This window comes from Salminus brasiliensis, chromosome 6 (genome assembly GCF_030463535.1).
Source record: "Salminus brasiliensis chromosome 6, fSalBra1.hap2, whole genome shotgun sequence".
Taxonomy (NCBI): Eukaryota; Metazoa; Chordata; class Actinopteri; order Characiformes; family Bryconidae; genus Salminus; species Salminus brasiliensis.
This window is the reverse complement of record NC_132883.1, coordinates 34,931,233-34,952,313: the sequence shown is the minus strand read 5'-3', so window position 1 is coordinate 34,952,313 and position 21,081 is coordinate 34,931,233. Positions and strand designations below refer to the sequence as shown.

General features: G+C 40.8%; 2 protein-coding genes across 13 annotated transcripts in view; one reads left to right on the top strand and one right to left on the bottom strand.

The window, feature by feature from the left end:
* Positions 1–3,353: 3,353 nt before the first annotated feature.
* On the top strand, positions 3,354–4,418 carry LOC140557594 (rhodopsin). Its single transcript, XM_072682180.1, has one exon. It carries the CDS (start codon positions 3,354–3,356, stop codon positions 4,416–4,418), a length of 1,065 nt encoding a protein of 354 aa, XP_072538281.1.
* Positions 4,419–10,532: 6,114 nt separating this feature from the next.
* Positions 10,533–21,081, bottom strand: part of magi1a (membrane associated guanylate kinase, WW and PDZ domain containing 1a) — a 158,730-nt gene continuing 148,181 nt past the window's right edge. For 10 of the 12 annotated variants that reach the window (XM_072682167.1, XM_072682173.1, XM_072682172.1 and 7 more), the window contains 5 exons: positions 20,548–20,635; positions 20,230–20,284; positions 18,130–18,273; positions 15,888–16,026; positions 10,533–13,744 (listed from right to left, as the gene is read on the bottom strand). In XM_072682167.1, the coding sequence (XP_072538268.1) occupies positions 12,720–13,744; positions 15,888–16,026; positions 18,130–18,273; positions 20,230–20,284; positions 20,548–20,635 (1,451 nt within the window). In that variant the 3' untranslated portion in view covers positions 10,533–12,719. Of the gene's footprint in view, positions 13,745–15,322; positions 15,412–15,887; positions 16,027–18,129; positions 18,274–20,229; positions 20,285–20,547; positions 20,636–21,081 lie in introns of all 12 variants that reach the window. The other 2 variants (XM_072682178.1, XM_072682179.1) reach the window with 1 other exon arrangement.

Sequence of the window (21,081 nt, the reverse complement as noted above, 5' to 3'; positions counted from 1 at the left end):
GTTCAGGTTCTAGAACAACATATGCTCCCATCTAGACGTCATCTCTTTCAGGGAAGACCCTGCATTTTTCAACAAGATAATGCCAGACCACATTCTGCAGCAATCACAACATCCTGGCTACGTAGGAGAAGGATCCGGGTACTGAAATGGCCAGCCTGCAGTCCAGATCTTTCACTTATAGAGAACATTTGGTGCATCATAAAGAGGAAGGTGCGACAAAGAAGGCCCAAGACGATTGAACAGTTAGAGGCCTGTATTAGACATGAATGGGAGAGCATTCCTATTTCTAAACTTGAGAAACTGGTCTCCTCTGTCCCCAGACGTCTGTTGAGTGTGTAAGAAGAAGGGGGGATGCCACACAGTGGTAAAAATGGCCTTGTCCCAACTTTTTTGGGATTTGTTGACGCCATGAAATTTTGAAACAACATATTTCTCACTTAAAATGTTACATTTACTCAGATTAAACATTTGATCTGTCATCTATGTTCTATTACAAATATAATATTGACATTTGCCATCTCCACATCATTGCATTCAGTTTTTATTCACAATTTGTTTAGTGTCCCAACTTTTTTGGAATCCGGTTTGTAGGAAACACTTTAATTACAACGAGTCCATGTTTGAACATAGACACAGCTGGTTCAACCAGGCCGTTTTAATTATCAGTGTATATTTTGTTGTGATTTTTTTATTTGAACAGGTTCTGCTCTTTTTTTTAGCATTACAATTGGTCTACCCATCATAGAATTTTGACACAGTGTAAAGAATAACTGCCAGATTCAGAGTATGTCAAAAACATTTGATATAGTGATATAGTCATGACCAAAAATATTGTCACCCTTGCGCTTCTTTCAGAAAATACACCACTTCTACTCAAACATTGTTGCAATAACTGCAACAGTGGGGCCCTCCTGGGTCTCCTACCATAGTGTCATTTCATTTAGGTGGTGACAGGTAGCTGACAGTGTTGTACCTTGAGTATGCAGGTCAGCTTGAATTGGTATGGAAAATTAATTGGGATTCTTTACCCACCATTCCAACAATCCTGCATTGCAATCTTGCATACATTTTTATTTTCTGTACATGTCCAGGGAGGTTACCTACAGTGCCATGCAATGTAAATTTCTTGATTGACACAATGATATTGTGCACTTTTTCTATCACTTTGGTTCTCCTTCAATTCCTCATGCAAAAGGCATTTCTCCATTCAAACTGGTTGATCATGTGATTTATATCTTGCCAGCACCTGTTACTGTCCACCAATACAAATTAAAGAAGCGTCACCTGAAACACATAGAAATACAGTTAAATCCATTTCTTACGATTCTGAAAAGGTGCCAATAATTTTGTCCCATTTATTTCTGGGGTTCTGTGTAGAAGGGTTTCAGATTTGACTTTTTTTCTCTGCTTTTTGTAAGACAAATACAAACTATTATTATTATTATTATTATTATTATTATTATTATTATAACAATAATAGTAATAACCCACTCTATAATTAAGCTCCCTGAATTGGAGTTGCACAACATAAACAGTAATTTAAATCTGAAACAGATCAATACAAATAAATGTAAAATAAGAGCTGCCAATGTATAGCTAATGTTCACACGGTCTCTTAGCGAATGCACCCAGTGGCTCTAGTAAGCTGGTGCTATTTAAAACCCTGAGGCCTGACAAAATCTACAAGATCTAGGACCTTCCATCCCCAAGACATCTTTACATATTTAATGTTTAAATAGTTCTGACCAGAGGAGGATGGGTCCCCCTTGTGCGTCTTGGTTCCTCCCAAGGTTTCTTCCTCCAGCTCTGAGGGAGTTTTTCTTGCCACTGTCGCCGTTGGCTTGCTCACGGGGGGTCTTTGAGTCATCATGTCTTACGTTATTTCTTCTTTCTTTTATTAATTACTATTTATGTAAAGCTGCTCTGTGACGACAACAGTTGTAAAAAGCACTATACAAATAAATCTGACTTGACTTGACTTGACTTTACCTAGATATCCATTTCCATGGTGTAGAGGCAGCCAGGTGGAAAATGAAATATGACAGAATGTCACACATTGTGGGTTGTGAGCGGCGTTTGGGCAATGCTAATTTATTCATCTTTCTCCACGTTCTGCTCTCCTAAAGAGCTGTCATCTCTTGTGATGGCATTCCTACAGATTAAGGTCAAAGAGATCACCCAGGGCATCTTTTGATGTGAAGTGAAATTTATCCCTGGCAATCTGTTGGTAATCTTGTACTTAGATACCTCTGCTCTTCATTGTTAGAAAATCAAACTGTGTAGTTTCTGAATGCTAAATAACAAACCATGGCTGTAAAAGAATTTTACAAGATTTTATTGTTATTATTATTATTACTATTATTATTCTTGTTGTTGTTTTTGAGCATATTAGAAAAATATATTAAAGTTATCATTATTATTTAATATTATAATTATATATAATTATTGCAATTATTGTTAATTAATGTGTCTTTTAGTTTCATTATTGTATTCATGTCCCCCTTAAAAGTTAAAATTGTAAAATGTAAAATTGTAGTTCCATTGCTTTAGGTACACCCTTAAAAGAGGGGTCCTCAAGAGGTCTTTAGTAAATGTAATGGTGCTATATAGAAATGCATGGCTTGTATGTATGTATGTATGGTTTGAAAGGTTCATTAAGTAGTCAAGGTTCTATACGTTTTCTATTCTTTCCTTTTGAATTGTTTAAACACTTCTTCACACACTAGAACATCTTGCATATGGTTCTTTAAAGAACCTTTCAAAATTGATTCTGTATAGCACCAATAAGTGTTTCACTATTGTAACAAGTTAAAGAACCCTTTTTTGTAACTGCATAGAACCCTTTTGTATACCCTTGCTGCATCTTTAACTCTGTGTTTTTGTTATATTCAAAGATTATGCTAACAACAATTTGATGATAGCCAGAGCATGTAAGTGCTACTCTGTTGAATGCTAAATGAGTAAAGTAGCAGTAGTGTTTCTGCTCCACATAGTGAATATTTTCACCCAGTTAAATGAAGCTTATTGCTGACAATCAGACCGAGACTTAACCAGTCAGCAGGTGTAAGTCTCTGCGAGAATAGGACCAAGCACCTGGTTGGACAGGTAACCTTAATAACTTGATGAGTTGCCAGATACGCAGTGCAGCGATGGATGGGATTATTTTATTATCTATGGCCTAAATCATTTTGTGCTGACTGCCTGGAAAGCGGTGGTAATCCCAGGTGTGTTATAAAGCATAGGGCCGCACCCGCTGTCCCTCTGTAGCTCGGTCCTGACTTGTTCCTCCACCGTCCCTCCGGCATAGCCAAAGACCACCGCAGAAGGGGCACCGCAACCGCTCGACCGCAACCATGAACGGGACAGAGGGTCCATACTTCTACGTGCCCATGTCCAATGCCACCGGCATTGTGAGGAGCCCCTATGAGTACCCTCAGTACTACTTGGCGCCGCCATGGGCGTACGCTTGCCTGGCTGCCTACATGTTCTTCCTCATCCTCACCGGCTTCCCCGTCAACTTCCTCACACTGTACGTTACCATCGAGCACAAGAAGCTGCGTACGCCCCTAAACTACATCCTGCTGAACTTGGCTGTGGCTGACTTGTTCATGGTCTTCGGTGGCTTCACTACCACAATGTACACATCGCTGAACGGCTACTTCGTCTTCGGGCGCCTTGGCTGCAACCTGGAGGGCTTCTTTGCGACCTTCGGTGGTATCAACTCACTCTGGTGCCTGGTCGTGCTGTCCATTGAGAGGTGGGTGGTCGTCTGCAAGCCCATGAGCAACTTCCGCTTCGGAGAGAACCATGCCATCATGGGCGTCGCGTTCACCTGGTTCATGGCCTTGGCTTGCGTCGTGCCACCCCTCTTCGGCTGGTCCCGTTACATCCCTGAGGGCATGCAGTGCTCATGCGGTATTGACTACTACACCCGCGCTGAGGGCTTCAACAATGAGTCCTTTGTCATCTACATGTTCTGCGTCCACTTCCTGATTCCACTCTTTGTCATCAGCTTCTGCTACGGCCGTCTGGTCTGCACCGTCAAGGAGGCTGCCGCCCAGCAGCAGGAGTCCGAGACCACCCAGAGGGCCGAGCGTGAAGTAACCCGCATGGTCATCCTCATGTTCATTGCCTACTTGGTCTGCTGGCTGCCCTATGCCGGTACCGCCTGGTGGATTTTCACCAACAAGGGCGCTGAGTTTGGCCCCATTTTCATGACCGTCCCGGCCTTCTTTGCCAAGAGCTCTTCCATCTACAACCCAGTCATCTACATCTGCTTGAACAAGCAGTTCCGCAACTGCATGATCACCACTCTGTGCTGCGGCAAGAACCCCTTCGAGGAAGAGGAGGGCGCCTCCACCACTGCTTCCAAGACCGAGGCCTCGTCTGTGTCCTCCAGCTCTGTGTCCCCGGCATAAAAGGCGAGCTCACACGCCGACACACACAGTCCACCGCGAAACCCGCCGGTCACCTCAAGCAAACAGGCCAACAAGACCACGACGAAGACTTCAGCAAAGAGAACCAAGCGACCGCTACCACTCCCAAAAGTAATGTCTCTGTCATCTCACCTTTTTGTATTTTTACGAAACCCAATTGGTTCAACCTAAAGACAGTTGAGAGAAAGGACGGGCCACGTCCAAGTTGTTTCTGTACATTCAGCAAGTCCAACGTAATTGTGCGAAAGATGTTTTTTGGGGTTTTTTTTCTGTTCCAAAGTGGCGAAAGGAAAAATATCTTAGCCCTCTTACTGTTGGACTCCTAATGTTACTGGCTTTGTTGTGATTGTAGAGGCATGTAATCAAGGCAACGTAAAAAATAAAATGCACTTTGCAAATGAATCGCCCTTTTCATGTTTTAATTGAGCTGCATTGTTAACCGGACATGTTCAACTAGTATTTTGAAATGAATAAAAACAGACTTATCTGAAATGAGAGAAATGAGTTCAGTGTGGTGTATCAAATTACTCTGCTTCTTACTGACTGGTGCAAGACAATTGCTCTGAATTTCACTCCATCTCAGGGAAGCTCAAAAGGGAAGCTACATTAAACAGTCTACTTAACGTAATTTGAGTAGGTATTTCTTTTTGGCAAACAAACCACTAAGGAAAGCCAAATACATACATGCGATCAGGAGGAAAAAATTAATAAGACAATTTAAGGTTCATTCAAATTCAGAATCAAAGTCTTCAGCAGATCTAATCATGGATAACAGGAGGGTCTATCCTAGTTTAAAGCTAAGTGAGCAACGAGCTTCACAGTCACCTTGGATTAAAAGCTGTGCAAAGGTTTATGAGGAATTATGTCACAGATATTTATGACTACGGGGCAGGTAGGATAAGCACTGATGGGTTCATCTTCCCTGAGGTCAGTGTGGCAAATGATGGATTAGCAGATTATGGTTATGTATACTTTACATTCAACACGCGTATGGACTGTGTCAGGAAACGATGAACAAGAACTCTTCTGTACTTGCGTCGCTATCTTTATGATCATAGAGGTTATCCACTGAGCTGTGGACAATCACAGCAGAGTACTGCTATGCCTACAGCTACAATGCTATGCCTAAACAAAATAAAAGCTTGTAATAAAAGAAAGGCATCACTACAGGGACATTCAGCACAACAAGCCCTATGAGGTAGTGAGAAGATGATGAAGGTGATGAAGAAGAGGAGCCACAATGGTAGTGCGTTTTCTATTTTAAAATCTATTATAAGAAATTAACATCAGGGTGGTTTCGTCTAATGGAGTGTTTTTGAAGAATTACCATATCCGCAGAGTGATTAAGGCACAACGATGCACTCATTAACAATAAAAAGATAAAAAGGATATAATAACAACAACAAAGACAGCAAGTGCAGTTGTGTTTTTGTTGTTGTTAACAATAAATGGGTACAGAAATTAATTTATAAACAATAAATACATATTAACAATAAATAACTAGTCTAACTAGATAAAAAGAAGACAATGTTCAATGTCAAACAAACAGTAAAATAATACAATAAAATATTAGGAATATATGATTTCATTTATCTGATGATTTAATTTATCTTAAAATATATTAAATATATATTACAGTATATTCAAGTATAAATACACTTCTAAAAGGGTTCTTTGAGTGACACCATGGTTTTCAACCCTGGTCTTGGAGAATCCCCTGCCCTGCATATATATACACACACAAGGTCTATAGCAGTGCTCAAAGATCGCTTTGTATCACCTTTATTAGGAGTGTGTATAAGGAGTTTAAGTGTGTTCAGTACAGTAACGCTGTTCATCTTACTGTTAAATGTGTAGAAGATCCTAATCCAAATGCACTGCTTACTCTTGGCGTTACCTCACCATTTAACGCATTGTAACTCACTCATCTACTGAGGAAGACAAAACAAATGTGTGTAAATCACAACTTTATCACACAGTATCATTCCTATATAACCATCTACAACCCAGTGTGTGAGTCAGTAAATCCCTCTCTGAGTCACACTTTTTAGCCCAGGTGTCCCTCAAGGCTGTGTGAGCTCACCAGGCTGCTTAGCACAATACACAGATGAACACACAAGCAGTAGTTGGGGTAATTATAGTTTCAGATTTTCAGAGGACACAGCTGGCCTTGGTACAAAGAAATTAGGTCACCTATGCACATCTATTAGAGTAACTAGTCACACTCACTCCGTTACATGTACTTCAACATGTACCTCTCAGAGTCATTTCAGATTATAGTACTTTTACTCACCTGGATAATTGAGAGGATGATACTCTATGTTTGCTCAGTTCCACGTAAACCCTTCTCTCTGAGTTACTGATTCCCCTTCTGTGAGTTACTTCACTGTCTGGAGCTTCAGCTTTCAGCTTTTAGAAAAGACGTTTCAGACAATCAGTTTCTAAGCTGATATACACAGTCATAATGGACTTCTCGCACATTGCGTGCCTCCCAACGACATAACAGCGGTGCCCCACAGGTCACTGATGCCAGAGGGGAATGACAACTCTAGCAAGCGGTACAGAGCAATCAATTTGGCACTGTGGACCAGGTAACTCCTAGAATATACCTTCCCTTACCCTATTACAGTCCATGCCACAATGTCTCGCTAGTATTATCTAAGCCAATGGTGGTCTTAATATTTAGGAATTACACTTTCCTCAGTTCTAGTGCAGTTCTTTTAGAAAACTTGTTACTTTTACTGAGGTTGTTTCTTTATTGAAATAACTAAATACTTACTTGGTTATGGCTTTTGGTTACTCTACTCAACTTGAATAGTTTTTACTTGCTAGAAAAAGTAAGTGAACCTTTTGGAATTCCCTGGATTTCTTATTTTCTTATTTACCCACCTTGATTACTAAATGTGGTCTGTACAAAGTATAGACAACACAATCTAACTAAACCAATAACACAAACAGCTGTAAATGTTATTTATTGAGCAAACTGAGTAAACATCCACAGTGCAGGCTAGAAAAAGTAAGTGAACCTCTGTGTCAGTGACTTCTACAAGAGCTAAAATGTGTTTCAAGATTGGAAATGGGATCCTGGGAAGCAAATACCTACACCTTCAACACCTACAATCACAGATAAGGACAAATCAGATAACTTGCCTTCGACAAAGACATTCCTTGTTTCGGTGCTTAGAAATATTGTAAACATCCAAACTCCTGTAGACACCTGGTTCCAATGTTTCTTCTAAAATCAGAGGGATTAATGGTTGAGAATTAATAGAAAAATAACGTAACCCTCGTAACCCTCAACAATAACATGCTTCACTTTTCTGGGTGGGCTTTACACTAGTCCTTGGAACATTGCAGTGGCAATAGCGTTGCATTCAGCCACACAAACATTCAGAGTATAAGTTCAGGTACTGATGTTGAATCATGCTGCATTAGGCAGCTTATTAGAAGGCTATGCCTACCAGATGGCGAAGTAGTAATAACTTCGCTGAGTGCAGGTGCTTGTTGAAAGCATGTCCAGAGTACAGACAAACCTCCTTTTTCTTTGCTATATTAAAAGCACACTGATCACATAGACGTACATCATGTTTTTTTTTTTTTACCTTTATCCCATTTTTACTGGCACGATATACATCACATCTGGTAAACTCATCATCTAGAATTCCATCTAAGATTGCCACAACTATGTTGAACTTCTGTTCAGTTTCCTAGTCTGGAAAATGCTGGTTCTCTAATCCCACATCACCCACATCACAAACGGCTACCAATACAACCCCAGGACACTGGAAAATACTGTTTTTTTCAGGCATCCATTCCCTTCTGAAAAAAGGTTGTTCTTTGATGTATCCATAGTAAATTTATTCCGGAACCCTATTCTGTTAGCCTGTCTATTAATAATGATTCTAAAGTTCAGAGAATGAGTTGGGGAGTTAAGGATGAGGTGGGGTGGTGATCATCCAACATCCTGACCTCACTAATGCTTTTGTTGCTGAAGGCAATTAAATCCTCTCAGCAGTGCTCCAAAATCTAGCAGGAAGCCCTCTTCCCTGGACAGTAGAGACAGTTACTCCAACAAAAGCAGGTCAAACTCTTGTTTTAATACCCTTGCTTTCAGAAGAAACAATGAATAAGCAGGTGTCCCATTACTTTTGTTGACCGAAACACAATATGTCACTCCTCAGCAAAACGTAAAAAAGTTTATTTAGTGGGTATGTTTTGCCTTTAGATTCCATTAAAGTGCTTGAGAACACGTTTCACTCAGTCACCATGGCAACCACCCATCAAGGTTAGCTGGCTATTTTGTTTCTTTAATGATAATGTCACTCTTGTAGCAAGGCAGCACGATTAACCTTATGATATGTTTATTCAGGACACTTCCATACGATCGTAGTGTGGCCACAGAGGCACACAGCTGCAGCCCAGCGCATTGTATATTAAAATAACATAACAATGATTATTGTTACATAAATGGGTTTGATAAACAACAGCAGCAATATACATACCAGTTAAATGATTAAAAATACCTGAATATGCATTTTTATATACAGTATATATATATTTTTATTTTAATTTATTTATGTGCCCCCCCCATTATTAGCAATGCCCCCAACACTAGAAAGACACTTAAAGACTAGCACGTATCCTCTGATACATACAAGCCAGCCATTGCCTCTTTTCAAACTGCTGCTAATGCAGTATCACTAGGTAGCTTAGCTAGGTTCCTGACTCTGATACAACAGCTAACAGACGCCTTCAGGCATGCCATCAACCCACCCCTGAGAGAGCAAAGCCAATTGTGCTCTCTGTGACTCTGGCTGCTGATGGCAAGCAGCATGACCCGGGATTCCAACCAGCGATCCTCAGATCATAGTGACATTAGTGCATTAGTCATAAATATGCATTTATGATGTAAAGGCAGAAGCTTTGTTTTTTTAAGTGAATTGCAATATAAATAGTGAAATGTAGGTATGGAATGATTTCCAAATAAATATATTTATTAACCATTAACAAAGAATGGTTTCAAGTATTTTATGCTGATCTTAAGAGATTGTAACCAGTTAGCTTTTGACATTTGGGGGTTTGGCTTCTATAGGTTGCTTTCCCCCAAGTTACTTTCCCTTCTGATATATGTTGGAAACAATATGCTGAGGCGACTGCCAGTTCCAAAATACACCCATAATTCAACACACTTACCAGAGTTTCCAGTATATCAAGTTAAAACATGTTCAACTCCAGCTGAAAAGCTCTGTTAATTATGTTTCACTTTTAACAAATCAGCCAAGAAAATGATAGTTAAACTGAACCGGAGTGAATACAGGGCTGAACAGCAGGAGATTTTTTTCTTATGTTGCTAATGTTTACATGGACATACCGGAAGAAAACCTGATGAATTTTATTGTTTATTGATCTGGTGGACGATGCAGTGACTGTAAGAAAGGTCTATAGGGAGTCATTTTGATCACAGCCATGGTGTGTGCGGCTGTGTTTGTGTCGCTGGCGCCCTCATATGGTGCACAAGTGTAAATGTGAAAGTGGTTATATGAGACTATTATCTTATGGCCAACCAAGCTGACAACCGGAAAGTGACTGGAATTGCTCTGTGCAATTGTAGTTAACATTGCATGGCAACAACTCACTTGTTGTGGATTTACTTTATGGTGGAAGGACTTAAAGTATACTCAGTATGAAATTCAGGGCTTCTTTAATTTCCTTATTTTTTTTGTAAAAACTATGGTACAAAAGCAATGTGTTCCATTGCTCAAGTATCACCACCCTCTATTTATTCCACAGATGCCGTCATTATTATATAACACAATTATGAAGAACAGTTTTTTTCTGCATTTCCAATTCCCACATACTGTCTAGGACTCCCACTGTCACTAACGCAGGTTAACATGTGCATGCTTTGTTTAATATCATTGGACAGTTAACCACACGCTAGCAGGAGAACACTGCTAACACTGATCCTATCACAATGATCTGGGGACAAATGCTTAGACAGCTGCAGCACTACTACGGGAGCCCTACTGCTAGAATTGTCCTCGAGACAGCATGCCAGTTTCAGCATTCCCGGTCAAAGTGCAAAGATACAGAGTATTTGTGAATTTGTATGGAAAACTTTATTTGATAATAAAAATAGCATTCACAGACTTCTTTTTGATAGCTACATATACATTGAGATTCATCTGAAGGAGAAAAAAAAGCTTTACTGGGTAAGTCAACATCTACTTGTACTTAGACTAATGTTATGTATAGCTTCATGAGTCAAATAAAGCTATGGACAATGTTGTATCTATATATGCATAGTGTTTCATAAAAAAGATTGGCCCATATACATGTACTGCTTTTCATCGACACAGAAAAAGCATTTAAGTCCAGATAACATTGCAGAGAGACCACAGACAGTATACAAGTGCTCCATAATAAAAAGGCAGGCTATGCATCACGAGAGATATTCAACCCCCTCCCCAAGAAACGTCGGATCAACCCCAGTCTTTCCCCCAATTACCCGCTCCAACCCTGGCCCACCCCGAAGAAAGGGATCCATGTTGGGTCCTCTCTGGTTTTGAAACATTTTTACACATGCCTGATTTTGGAGTATAAATTACACATATTATCTATGACTTACCGCCTCCACTCGAGGAGTATAAACACACGGGAGTCATGTTCCTCGAGGTGAAGGTCTCTCATAAATTCTCTTTTGTACAAGAAAAGGCAACGGTCTCCTCTCTTCCGTAGGTTGCTAGTACTTACATACAGTAGTAAAAGTCTGTACATGAGATGGTGGCTGACGAAGGTTATTGGTTCGATACAGTACTATGAAGACGACAGTGATGAAAACTTACTCTGCTTTGCCATCGTGTGTTTCGAGATCGCTTCGTGTTGGCTTGTAAAATCCAAAAACATCATATACACAGGCACATACACACGAAGAAAGGAAAAGAGGAAAAAAAAAAGACATTCATACAAACACGCATAGCTTAGCCTTGATCATACTCCAGTGCAAAGACACAGAATGGCTCAGTTGAACAGACTGTACCAGATCGTCTGCCGTGGTTCAGGCCCCTTGTTAACCTATTGGTACGGCAGTCAACCTAAAAGAGTCTATAGACACTGAGAAAGCTCTGCCAAGCCCTGCAAACTTGTGAACAACCACAGATTATGTCCTGGGGGCCTGAACACACAGGCGTCATTTACTCAGGTCAAGCTCTGTCAGCCTCTAATCCTGTCAATTCTGTAGTCCGTCCTCTCAGACTAGTAGACGGGACCTTCAGGACGATGGATAATTTCCTTAGCTACCTCAGATACAATCTCGTTCCAATTGTTCTCTTGGTGATTACTGATGCATATCGTCTAGTTCAGGTACTTTCTGAACAACATAATAGATTTGAAAATTGGTGGGGAATTCTGGGAAGAGGAGCACTTTGCCCTTGTGCAGCAGTCCACAGCATTTGCAAGAGAAATTCAGTACGGTATACAGTGATACTGATATACAGTAGATCAGGATCAAACATCCGATTTCATTTAGGGAGGTAAACGTCCTGTTGACGTTCCTTTATGTGCCAATTCTTCAAAATAAATACACTTTAAATATATTACTTCATTAGACAGTAGCATCATAGCTTGTATTTTTTTTCTTTTTTAAATTTTGCCTTCATTTGAGATGATCGCGCACATACGTAAACACATGTTTTCATCCATGAAATGTACAAACAAACACTCAAGGCTTGTGCTCTCATCTGCTAAAATTGCAGTTATGAGGAATAGAAGACACGCAGCACGCAAAAACAAACAATCAAAATAAAAATCTGAAAAACGTTGGGCAGCAAGTTCACACAGTTTTTCTGGTGCACGCTGAGGAATTCGATAGAGTGTGGACAGAGGAAGATTTTTTTTAAGATTAAAAAAAGCCTGGATATCTCGACTGAATTGAAACATGAATTTGCAAAATCCTTTCTCTCTCTCCGACCAACACAACACTGTAGAGATGTTAAAAAAAGACAAAAAACAAACAAAATGAAATAAAGTTCACACAAGATTGTTCCGCTGCTGCGTTTATGGCTGATCTGTGGAAATCTCAGGCTTGGAAAATGTGCGAATGTGAAATTGATGTGAAACTGTGCAATCAATCAATCAGTCAATCAGTTAGTCAGTCAGTCAGTCAATAAACTACTCACTCAACAATCAATCATTCACCCCATCAGCTTTTTTAAAAAGATGTGATGTCAGTCGTCCAGCTCGGCGAGTGCTTTGTGTGTGTGGAGTCTTGTGGCTTCCCCGCGCTCAAATGCTGAGGTCCGTGTGGTTTTCTTTGTAAAGTCGCCTCTTTGACTGAGGGTGCTGGGTAGGAGCTCTGCCCACGTTGGTCCCGTTTGCGCCGTTGGCCTTCAGCGCGTTGTAGTAGTCCTTCAGCCGGGGGGTGGCGGCCTCCTCCAGGTAACTGCCGTTGCTGCTGCTGTCCGACTCCCGCCGGTAGCGTCTCTCCGGCGTGCCATTGCTCCAACTCTCACCGCGGCTGGACGGAGAAACGTCCCGCAGCACGTTGCCGTTTTTCAGGGCGCGTTCGGGGGTGCGTCCGCGGACCAGTGTCAGCGCCTGCCCATTGTTGGATCGCTCTGGGGTGGAAGTGAGGTAGCCCTCCTCCCGTAGGTAATTCCTGCTCGGAGTGTGAGGCTCCCTCTGGGGCCGAAAATGCCTCTCGGGTGTGGCAGCCTGCCGCAGCAGGACCTGGCTAGACATGTGAGAGTCCGGCGAATAATCACGCTGCCAGCGGTCTGCCCGCCGGTCCATGGACTTGGCCCTGCGGCGGTCCGGAGAAGAGTTGCGCTTTCGGCTGGGGGAACGGTCCAGAGAGCCGCGGCGCGTCTGAGGCCTCTCTGGAGAGCGCTCTTGGCCTCGCCCCCGAAGGTCCCGGTCAGAGGACTTTTTCCCAAAGCCGCCCTCCTTCCTCAGCGTCTTGAAGAGTTTGGCGATGCCACTTTCTGACTCTGATTTCTTGACCTTGCGGCGCGAGTTCTTTTTGTCATTTTCGGGGGAAGGGGTGGGTGAGAGGGCGCGGGGACCGGAGTGGTTGTTATTGTTCCAGGTGTGGTGGTGGTGCTGGGGGGCTTTAGGGTAATGGGTGTAGTCTTTATAGTCCTCTCTCCCTCGTTCTCTCAGCCGCTGCTCCTGGGGCCAGGGTGGTGGATGGTATTCTGATGTGTAGCTGGACTCTGATGAGAGGTGAAGTCGGCCATTGGACGGCATGGTTCTCATTTCCGAAAGATCTTGTGGCCCGGGTGGGGCAGGGTACCCGTCATTGGGCCCGTCTGGAAAGGAGCATGAAGAAAGTTTTTTAAAAGAAACTTTTAAAAGATTTGATCATGTTTCTGACTGATCACATGCCGAACAAAGGATTACACACTCAGATCCTTTCCATGATGCACATACATGCTTAAACCAAGGTGCATTAATGTCAGCAGGTAAAGCTACTCTGGTGTTACCCTAAGCATCTAGTACATTTAAGCCCTCAGGGGATGTTAGAATTTGGCTAAAAAAAGTGTTCCAGTAGCACAAGAGACGTTACACTTGAATGCCGCTGACAACAAGCTTGTTTTCTTCCACACATCCGTCACAGACAAATAACAGAGGGTTCATGCAGTACAGGAACATGCACTGTAATTCACATGAACAACACAAATGCTTTTTTTACACCCACATACTGGACTTCATTTGTGCAATTGTGTATTTATCAATACATCAATTAATCGGACATGGTCTGGATATTCTACTGAACGTGTGTGACTGACAGTCCTCTATTACTGGCAAACAAAATTTGGTTACTTTGAATTGCGGTTGTGTTTAAGAAATACTTTGATCATTTACACTGGGAGCCTGAGGAGCCAGATTAACATCATTAGAGAGAAAACTCAGATTTAGGTCTCCAGGGGCATAAATAGAGTTAGAGTATTAAGTGTAGACTATTGATTAGTCAAACACAATTGCCACATGCTGTCTGTGACTCTTCACATAAGGTCAAGTCAGAACTTAAAGCACCCCCATTGTTAGCTTTAGGTGGAAAAGCATGTTACCAACATATAGCCTCCTGAGAACTCTTCTTTGAACTTACTTTCACAAGCATCGTTATGTAATGGAAACCAGGGGTCGACCAGCAAGTACCAGATTCACCACATGGTCTAGAGGATCATTAGGACTGTTTAGCCCCTTAAAGCCTCTTTAATCACTTCAAGGCTTCTTTACCCTTTACTTGCAAGCCTTTACATTAGCTAAATACTATAATAGAACTAAAAAAATAGAACTAAATAATATAAAAAAATAAAACTTACACTACTATATTACTTGAACAGGTTTGACATGGCACAAAAACATGTAGACATGCTTTCACGCATCTATAACAGAGAACTTCACTTCAATAGCTGACTAGTTCCAAAGACGGTCTAAGTCAACCATACAAGCTATTAGACTACTGTATGGGTCATCCACACAAAAATGACATCAACTTATGGTGAGAATGTTACTGCTGTTACATAAGGCATGTAACAGAGGACTCCTAGACAGCACTAGCCTATCCAACAACCGTCTGAGAGAGGAGCACGGTGACAACATCAACATCTTCACCAGCTGCAGTCAAGCATTTCAACGGCATGCATGGTCTGAGGTGGCGCTAAGTGCAAGGGTACGGATCCATGCTTCCTCATGGATTCCATTGCAGGGTCAGAGTCAGTGCAGAGTACTATGGGTAACATGGATTCACAGTGGCGAGATGAAAGCGTAGCGGAGGTGAGGTGGCGTAGCAGTGGGAGTAGGGCTGGGATGGTGTAAGCAAAGTCCACAGGCTTTAACAGGGCACAGAGAGGATTCACAAATACGAATGGTGCACTACAAACCGTGGTTTGGTTTTGGCCCATTAGGTAGAAGCAGGGCTCTCCCAACTTATCATTCCTTAGACAAGCAGCGAGATGGGGAGCCATCATCGCTGAGGCGAGGAGGGTGAGAGCCCACCAGGAAAGAGAATGAGAGAGAGAGAGAGAGAGAGAGAGAGAGAGAGAGAGAGAGAGAGAGAGAGAGAGATAAACAAAGAAGAGAACATAAAGAAAGTAGAGACTTTTTTAGATCTTCAGCATGGATAGAAAAAAAAAAGAGAGAGCTGTTTATCTTAGACGTCTTCACAAGTCTGAAGAATGTTATCTACAAAAAAAAAACTCTTAAAAAACTCTTAATTAAATGGTTTGAAAAAAAATATTTTAAAACAATAGACTACTAGGAGTCTTGTACCAACAATTCAATAAGGGAAATTATGAAATGAGGTAGAGAACAGCAGTAAGACGGAGAACGGTTTAGAGGAGATGATCTAAAAAGAGAAATGATAGTAGGAATAAGAGACAATCTGAGAGCAGATTATCTTCATAAGCTGATAGAACTGAGGAGATATGCAGATCTATTTGTACCCACCATATTCTGGCACGGAGCCGTCTCCTCTTTTTAAGACAAGTCTCGCCCGTCTGCCACCGTTCTTGATGAGCTCGATGGCACGGGAATGCTTCATGTTCTTAGTGCTCTCTCCATTAATCTCCAAAATCTCGTCTCCTACCTGAAAGCAAGAAGATTGGATCTGTACTGTAAATCAGAGCGAAGGTGGGTGAGGTGCATTTGGAGGTTGAAACTTTTTTTGGGGCAAAGTAAGCAGTCTTAAATCATAAAACATCAGTCCTTAAAAGAGTCCCTGAGTCCACTGAGCATTCAGATGGTATGTTGAACCCTAACTAGCTAATATGGAACATAATAAATCAAGCCAAAGCTCAGGCTGTATGATTTTAGAAAATGTTTCAAATATTTAAAGTTGTTTTCATATGAATCAAAATACATATCAGCACATATACATATTATCAGTTGCATTATGCATTATGTCTTTTTGCATAGAACCTGCTATGCTAGCTACTCTGGCCTGTTGCAAACTACTAGTCATTTTTTAGTTACTAAAATGTGTGCATGTGTCAAAGAATGCACACCTCTATCTGTTTTAAGAACTTTCTCTGCGGCTGTATTAAAGCACTATTCATTCTGTGGGTTGTGTTCTTGTGTAGCATTTTCATGGAGATTAAAAAAAGAAAATATCAACACAGCTGCTGCCAAAAGTAGGTAAGCTAAAAGACAAAATTCTATGCATTACTTCTAAGCTAGCTGTTATGGCATGCTGCAAACTACTACTTGAGTTACTGGTTAGAGACTAGCAAAGTGTACATATACTTAAACACTCGGTTAGCTGCTCAATGTGCCAATATTCAAGTAATAAAATCACTATTGTAGTTGGTCACGTTTAATTTAATTCACTTTTACAATTAGATCACTAAACTGCGAATGAGCACACACATTATGCATATTAATTTATTATTAATTCATTTTACTTTGATATTCTGCAACACAAGCATTTTAACCTGAGCGAGATAAGAAAAGAAAGCCCTGAGTACGTGATTGAAGACAAACATTGTGACATTTTTAGAGTCTAGAAAAAGTGACATTAGATCTCTCAAAAACCCATACAATGGTTATTGAGGAGGAAAAAAAAGTAGTGTAAAAGACAACCTATGAAATTGTAGACGTCCTCATGAGCAACCAACATTGTACTGTTTAGCTCATCTACAGAGGAAGCCTCCTTTAATCATCAGCTATTATTAAAAGTAAACCCATTCTAAATTCTTCTGTGTGCTGCTTTATTGTTGTTCTACTGAAAGTATTTGCCTCTTATCACCAGAACTATCCCCAAAAAGTAAGTCTACAGTTCACACATCAATCAAAGCGTTCTTTGTTTTCCCCAACACACCTTTACTCAGTGTGGCCTAAATGTTCTGTTTAACTCCATCAGTCCACAGGAAGGATATTTTACCCTTCCTGCAGGTTACCAATTACTCGTTTGTCAACTCTATCAGTACATAAGTATCAGAATGTGCATCCTTATTAGAGCCTTTCCGGTGTACATGATTATTTATGGCGCTATCATTAGCGTATGTTATTCCAACTAATATATGTTACGTCATATTCTCAAATAAGTAAACAGAGAAAGACTCGAGGCAAGTGATGAAAACAGGGGTAGAAGATGCTGACAGCACATACAGATAACCTGTATTACAATTGTGTATTACAGTTTTTCACCCACATGCTTAGAAGCCAGAGTTACGGCAAATGTCAAAACTGTCCAGCAGGAGGCAAAGTAAGGCAGATCTTTAGCTTGCTCATATTCTCACAAAATCTCTCAGAAAATGCACTGATAAGCATTGCTGGTTTGTTGTAGATGTGTTTGTGGGCAAAGATTGATGTTTTTTCCCCTATATAAGAAGGATGTGAGCTGCAAACCCATTCAAACATGAATGCTTGCAGGCAAAAACTGCTGTTCTTCACAGAAGTAAGAGGAAAAGCTGTGAGCTGCAGAAAAGTTGGCCTGTACAGCTGTGATTAGTTTCTCCTCTAACTTGCCCAGCAATGACTGAAGCTCCTGCTTAGCCGCCTAGTCTTAATGGCTGACACGTGACTACTTTCACTCAACAGAGTACATTGCATCAACAGTTAAAATCTGGTCAAGTTATTTTCATCCATTGCATAGCGATAGTGTCTGATATCAGCCAATGCATTGTTCTCATTTAAAACCGAAAGCAAGAGATGCATTTCTGACGGACAGCAGTGTGAAATCATGTCTCACCCTCATCTTGCCGTTCCTCACTGCAGCTCCGTCTTCAGCCAGTCTCAGCACGTACAAGTCCATGTTATACTCCTTGCCTCCTCTCAGGCTAAAGCCGAAACCTTTACTGTCTCTCTCCAGATCCACAGAGTAAAACTCAGCATCCTACATTCACACACATGCCCACCCACACACAAAGAAAAAGTTATAAAAAAGTTATAAAAAAGTAAAAAAAATAAAGAAAAAAGAAAAAAAAAAAGAATCATCAGAAAACAAGGATGCAATTCCAGCTGTAGAGCAAAAAGAACCCACACAGCTCCTATAGACAAAGTATAGTAGAGGAGAGCAGGGCACAGTCTAATGCAAGGTAAAGTGTAACATGGATAAATAGGGTCAGGTAGAGAATGCGTTTGATCATCTTCTCTTATTACCATAGCATTAACAAAATCATCACAGTCTACATTTTCACAGCAATCGGACACATATTTTTAAAGATTATTTGATGTATATGTGTGTATACATCGAAGAATGCACACCTTGTGCTCTCTCACTGGTTCTATAATATAGGCCCATTCATTTTAAAGCATGTAGGAGCTAACCATGCTACATAGCTACTTTTAAGAGTGTTGCAACCAACCATACAAATGTATACAGAAGTGGATACTCCCCATATACAGTAAATCCATTTACTTTTTATGCACAGTTTAATCACAATATTGGTATTGGGACACCTGCTCATTCATTGTTTTTTCTGAAATCAAGGGTACTAAAAAGAGTTAAAGGTTTTTTACTAGATTTTGGAGAATTCCTGTGACGATTTTATCGCATTCAGTGACAAGAGCCTTTGTGAGAACAGCATGTTGGATGATCACCACCCTACCTCATCCCCAACTCCTCAACATATCCCAAAAGTATTGGATGGAGCACCATCATTCCAGAGAACCTAGTTCCACTGCTCTACAATTCAATGCTGGGGGCCTTTATGCCCCTCTAGCCCACACTAGAGGATTGGTCACACACAGCATTGGTCATGGCGCCAGTAAGTTCATGTTTATCTGCTCCAGAGAGTCCTATTGTATTGCCAATACTTCCTTACAAAGAATTATTTAGCAAAAACTAAGGTCTTAACTTCTTCTCTACATGCAGGGCAGTGAAAAGCATCTTAGAATCCTTATTCAGTTTCTAAGCAGGTGGAAAAGATGGGTGTATTTCTTACTAGTTGAAATCAACAAGCAGGGAGATTCTAACTGAAGTATAATACATTTTACACACGTTTTTAAACTTTTATCAGGCCTTGCAAACTAGAGTCTGGATGATGTCAGTAAGGTTTGCTATCCTAAAAAGTAGGCAATCGATTGCTACAGTGGAACTTGAGTGTTTACAGTGGGTCATGAATGTTTAAAACACAACTGAGCACAGCCAAGAACAAGGGTAGGATTCATCACAACTCGGAACTCAACTACAATCTTGTTCTGTAAATTCGAGTCCAGAGCCAGCTTTAAATACTGCATCTCAGGGCTGAGATAAGGCGTGTTTCACCAACGGAGCTGACACTGCTGACACAAACTCAGTGTGACTGTGTTCAGGAATAGCTTAGCTATCTTAATATGCATGCTAACACTTCAGGAAAGGATAAAGCAAAAGCTGAACTCTGGCATCTCAACTTGGTTGGTTAATGATTGCAGAACATATAATAGATCTGCAATCATTACACTATATATTGCAGTGCATAGTAGCTGCATACACTACACAGTAACACATAACTAACTGGATGTTCTCCTAATCCATTTATTTATTTTATTTATTTATTCATTTATTTTTATTTTATTTTTAACTTTTTTTCCCCCTGCTCTTCCTTATTTAATATGTAACCATAATTGTACAAGCTTTTTAAAGTGTGCCCTTGAAGCATGCTTCTTCACAAATCGCAAAAAAAAAATATATATATATAAACCATGTATTGTGAAAATGTCAAGTTTTGCCCACCTTTGAAGACTATGTATCACTTTAAAAGTAGCTCTTTGTGGCGTTTTACTTTCTGTTTCTAGATGTTGGAGAGCCTTGACACATATTTAAAAGACCGGTTAAGTGGAAAAGGTAGACGATGTGTGCTGCTCTTACCTGATTGGAGGTTTGTGTTGCAGGTGGAGGCGGGGCCTGTTTTGATTTGTTGTTCCTGAGGGAGAATAAAGATGGATGACTATAAACAGAGCCTTAATGCTGTCTATCTGTCAGCCTGTCAGAATGGAACAGAAATATCCCCAGTGCTGCATCAAAAAAGACTGAGTGGGGCGGATTACACTTCTCGTCTTGTAGACGTGAATGGGATTTGGTTCAGAAAGAAGGTGAACCAAATTCAGCTGGGGTTTCAGGCTCTGTGTTCTGCGAATTGATATGTATTTGTGTGTGTGAGTCGATGTGTGAGTTTGTGTCACTCACCTGGGCTCGCTGCTGCTCTGAGGTGTGTGTGTGGTGGTGATGGTGGCTATCTTCTCAGCATTGGTCAGCAGAGAAGCATTTGAAGACTCTGTTCAGACAGAGAGAGGCGGGGTCAAGAAAATGTTTCACAAGAAATTCGTCAATACAGCTGCATTGCAGTACTTTGACATTGAAGTAATTGTATATCAAATTAATGAAGGGGCTCAAATACTCTGTTGTGAAAGACCCTGTTTGTAACTTTTTATCCATGATAGGTAAAATTCAATGACAATAGGATCTAAACAAGTCGGTCTAACTTTGTCGGTCATGTGACTATACTATGCCACACCAATCAGGGACCTTCGAAAATATCTGCATCTTAAATTACATGTGTTAAAATATCCATTTATTGGAAGGGTTTTAACGGTTTTTAAACATTTAGACAGAAGTTTTGATCAACAGCCCCTAGCAGTACCACAGCTGCCCACAATTTACTTCAAAACTGCCCACAATTCTACTTCACTTTAGAATTACTTGGCAGCATATCTGGCCTAA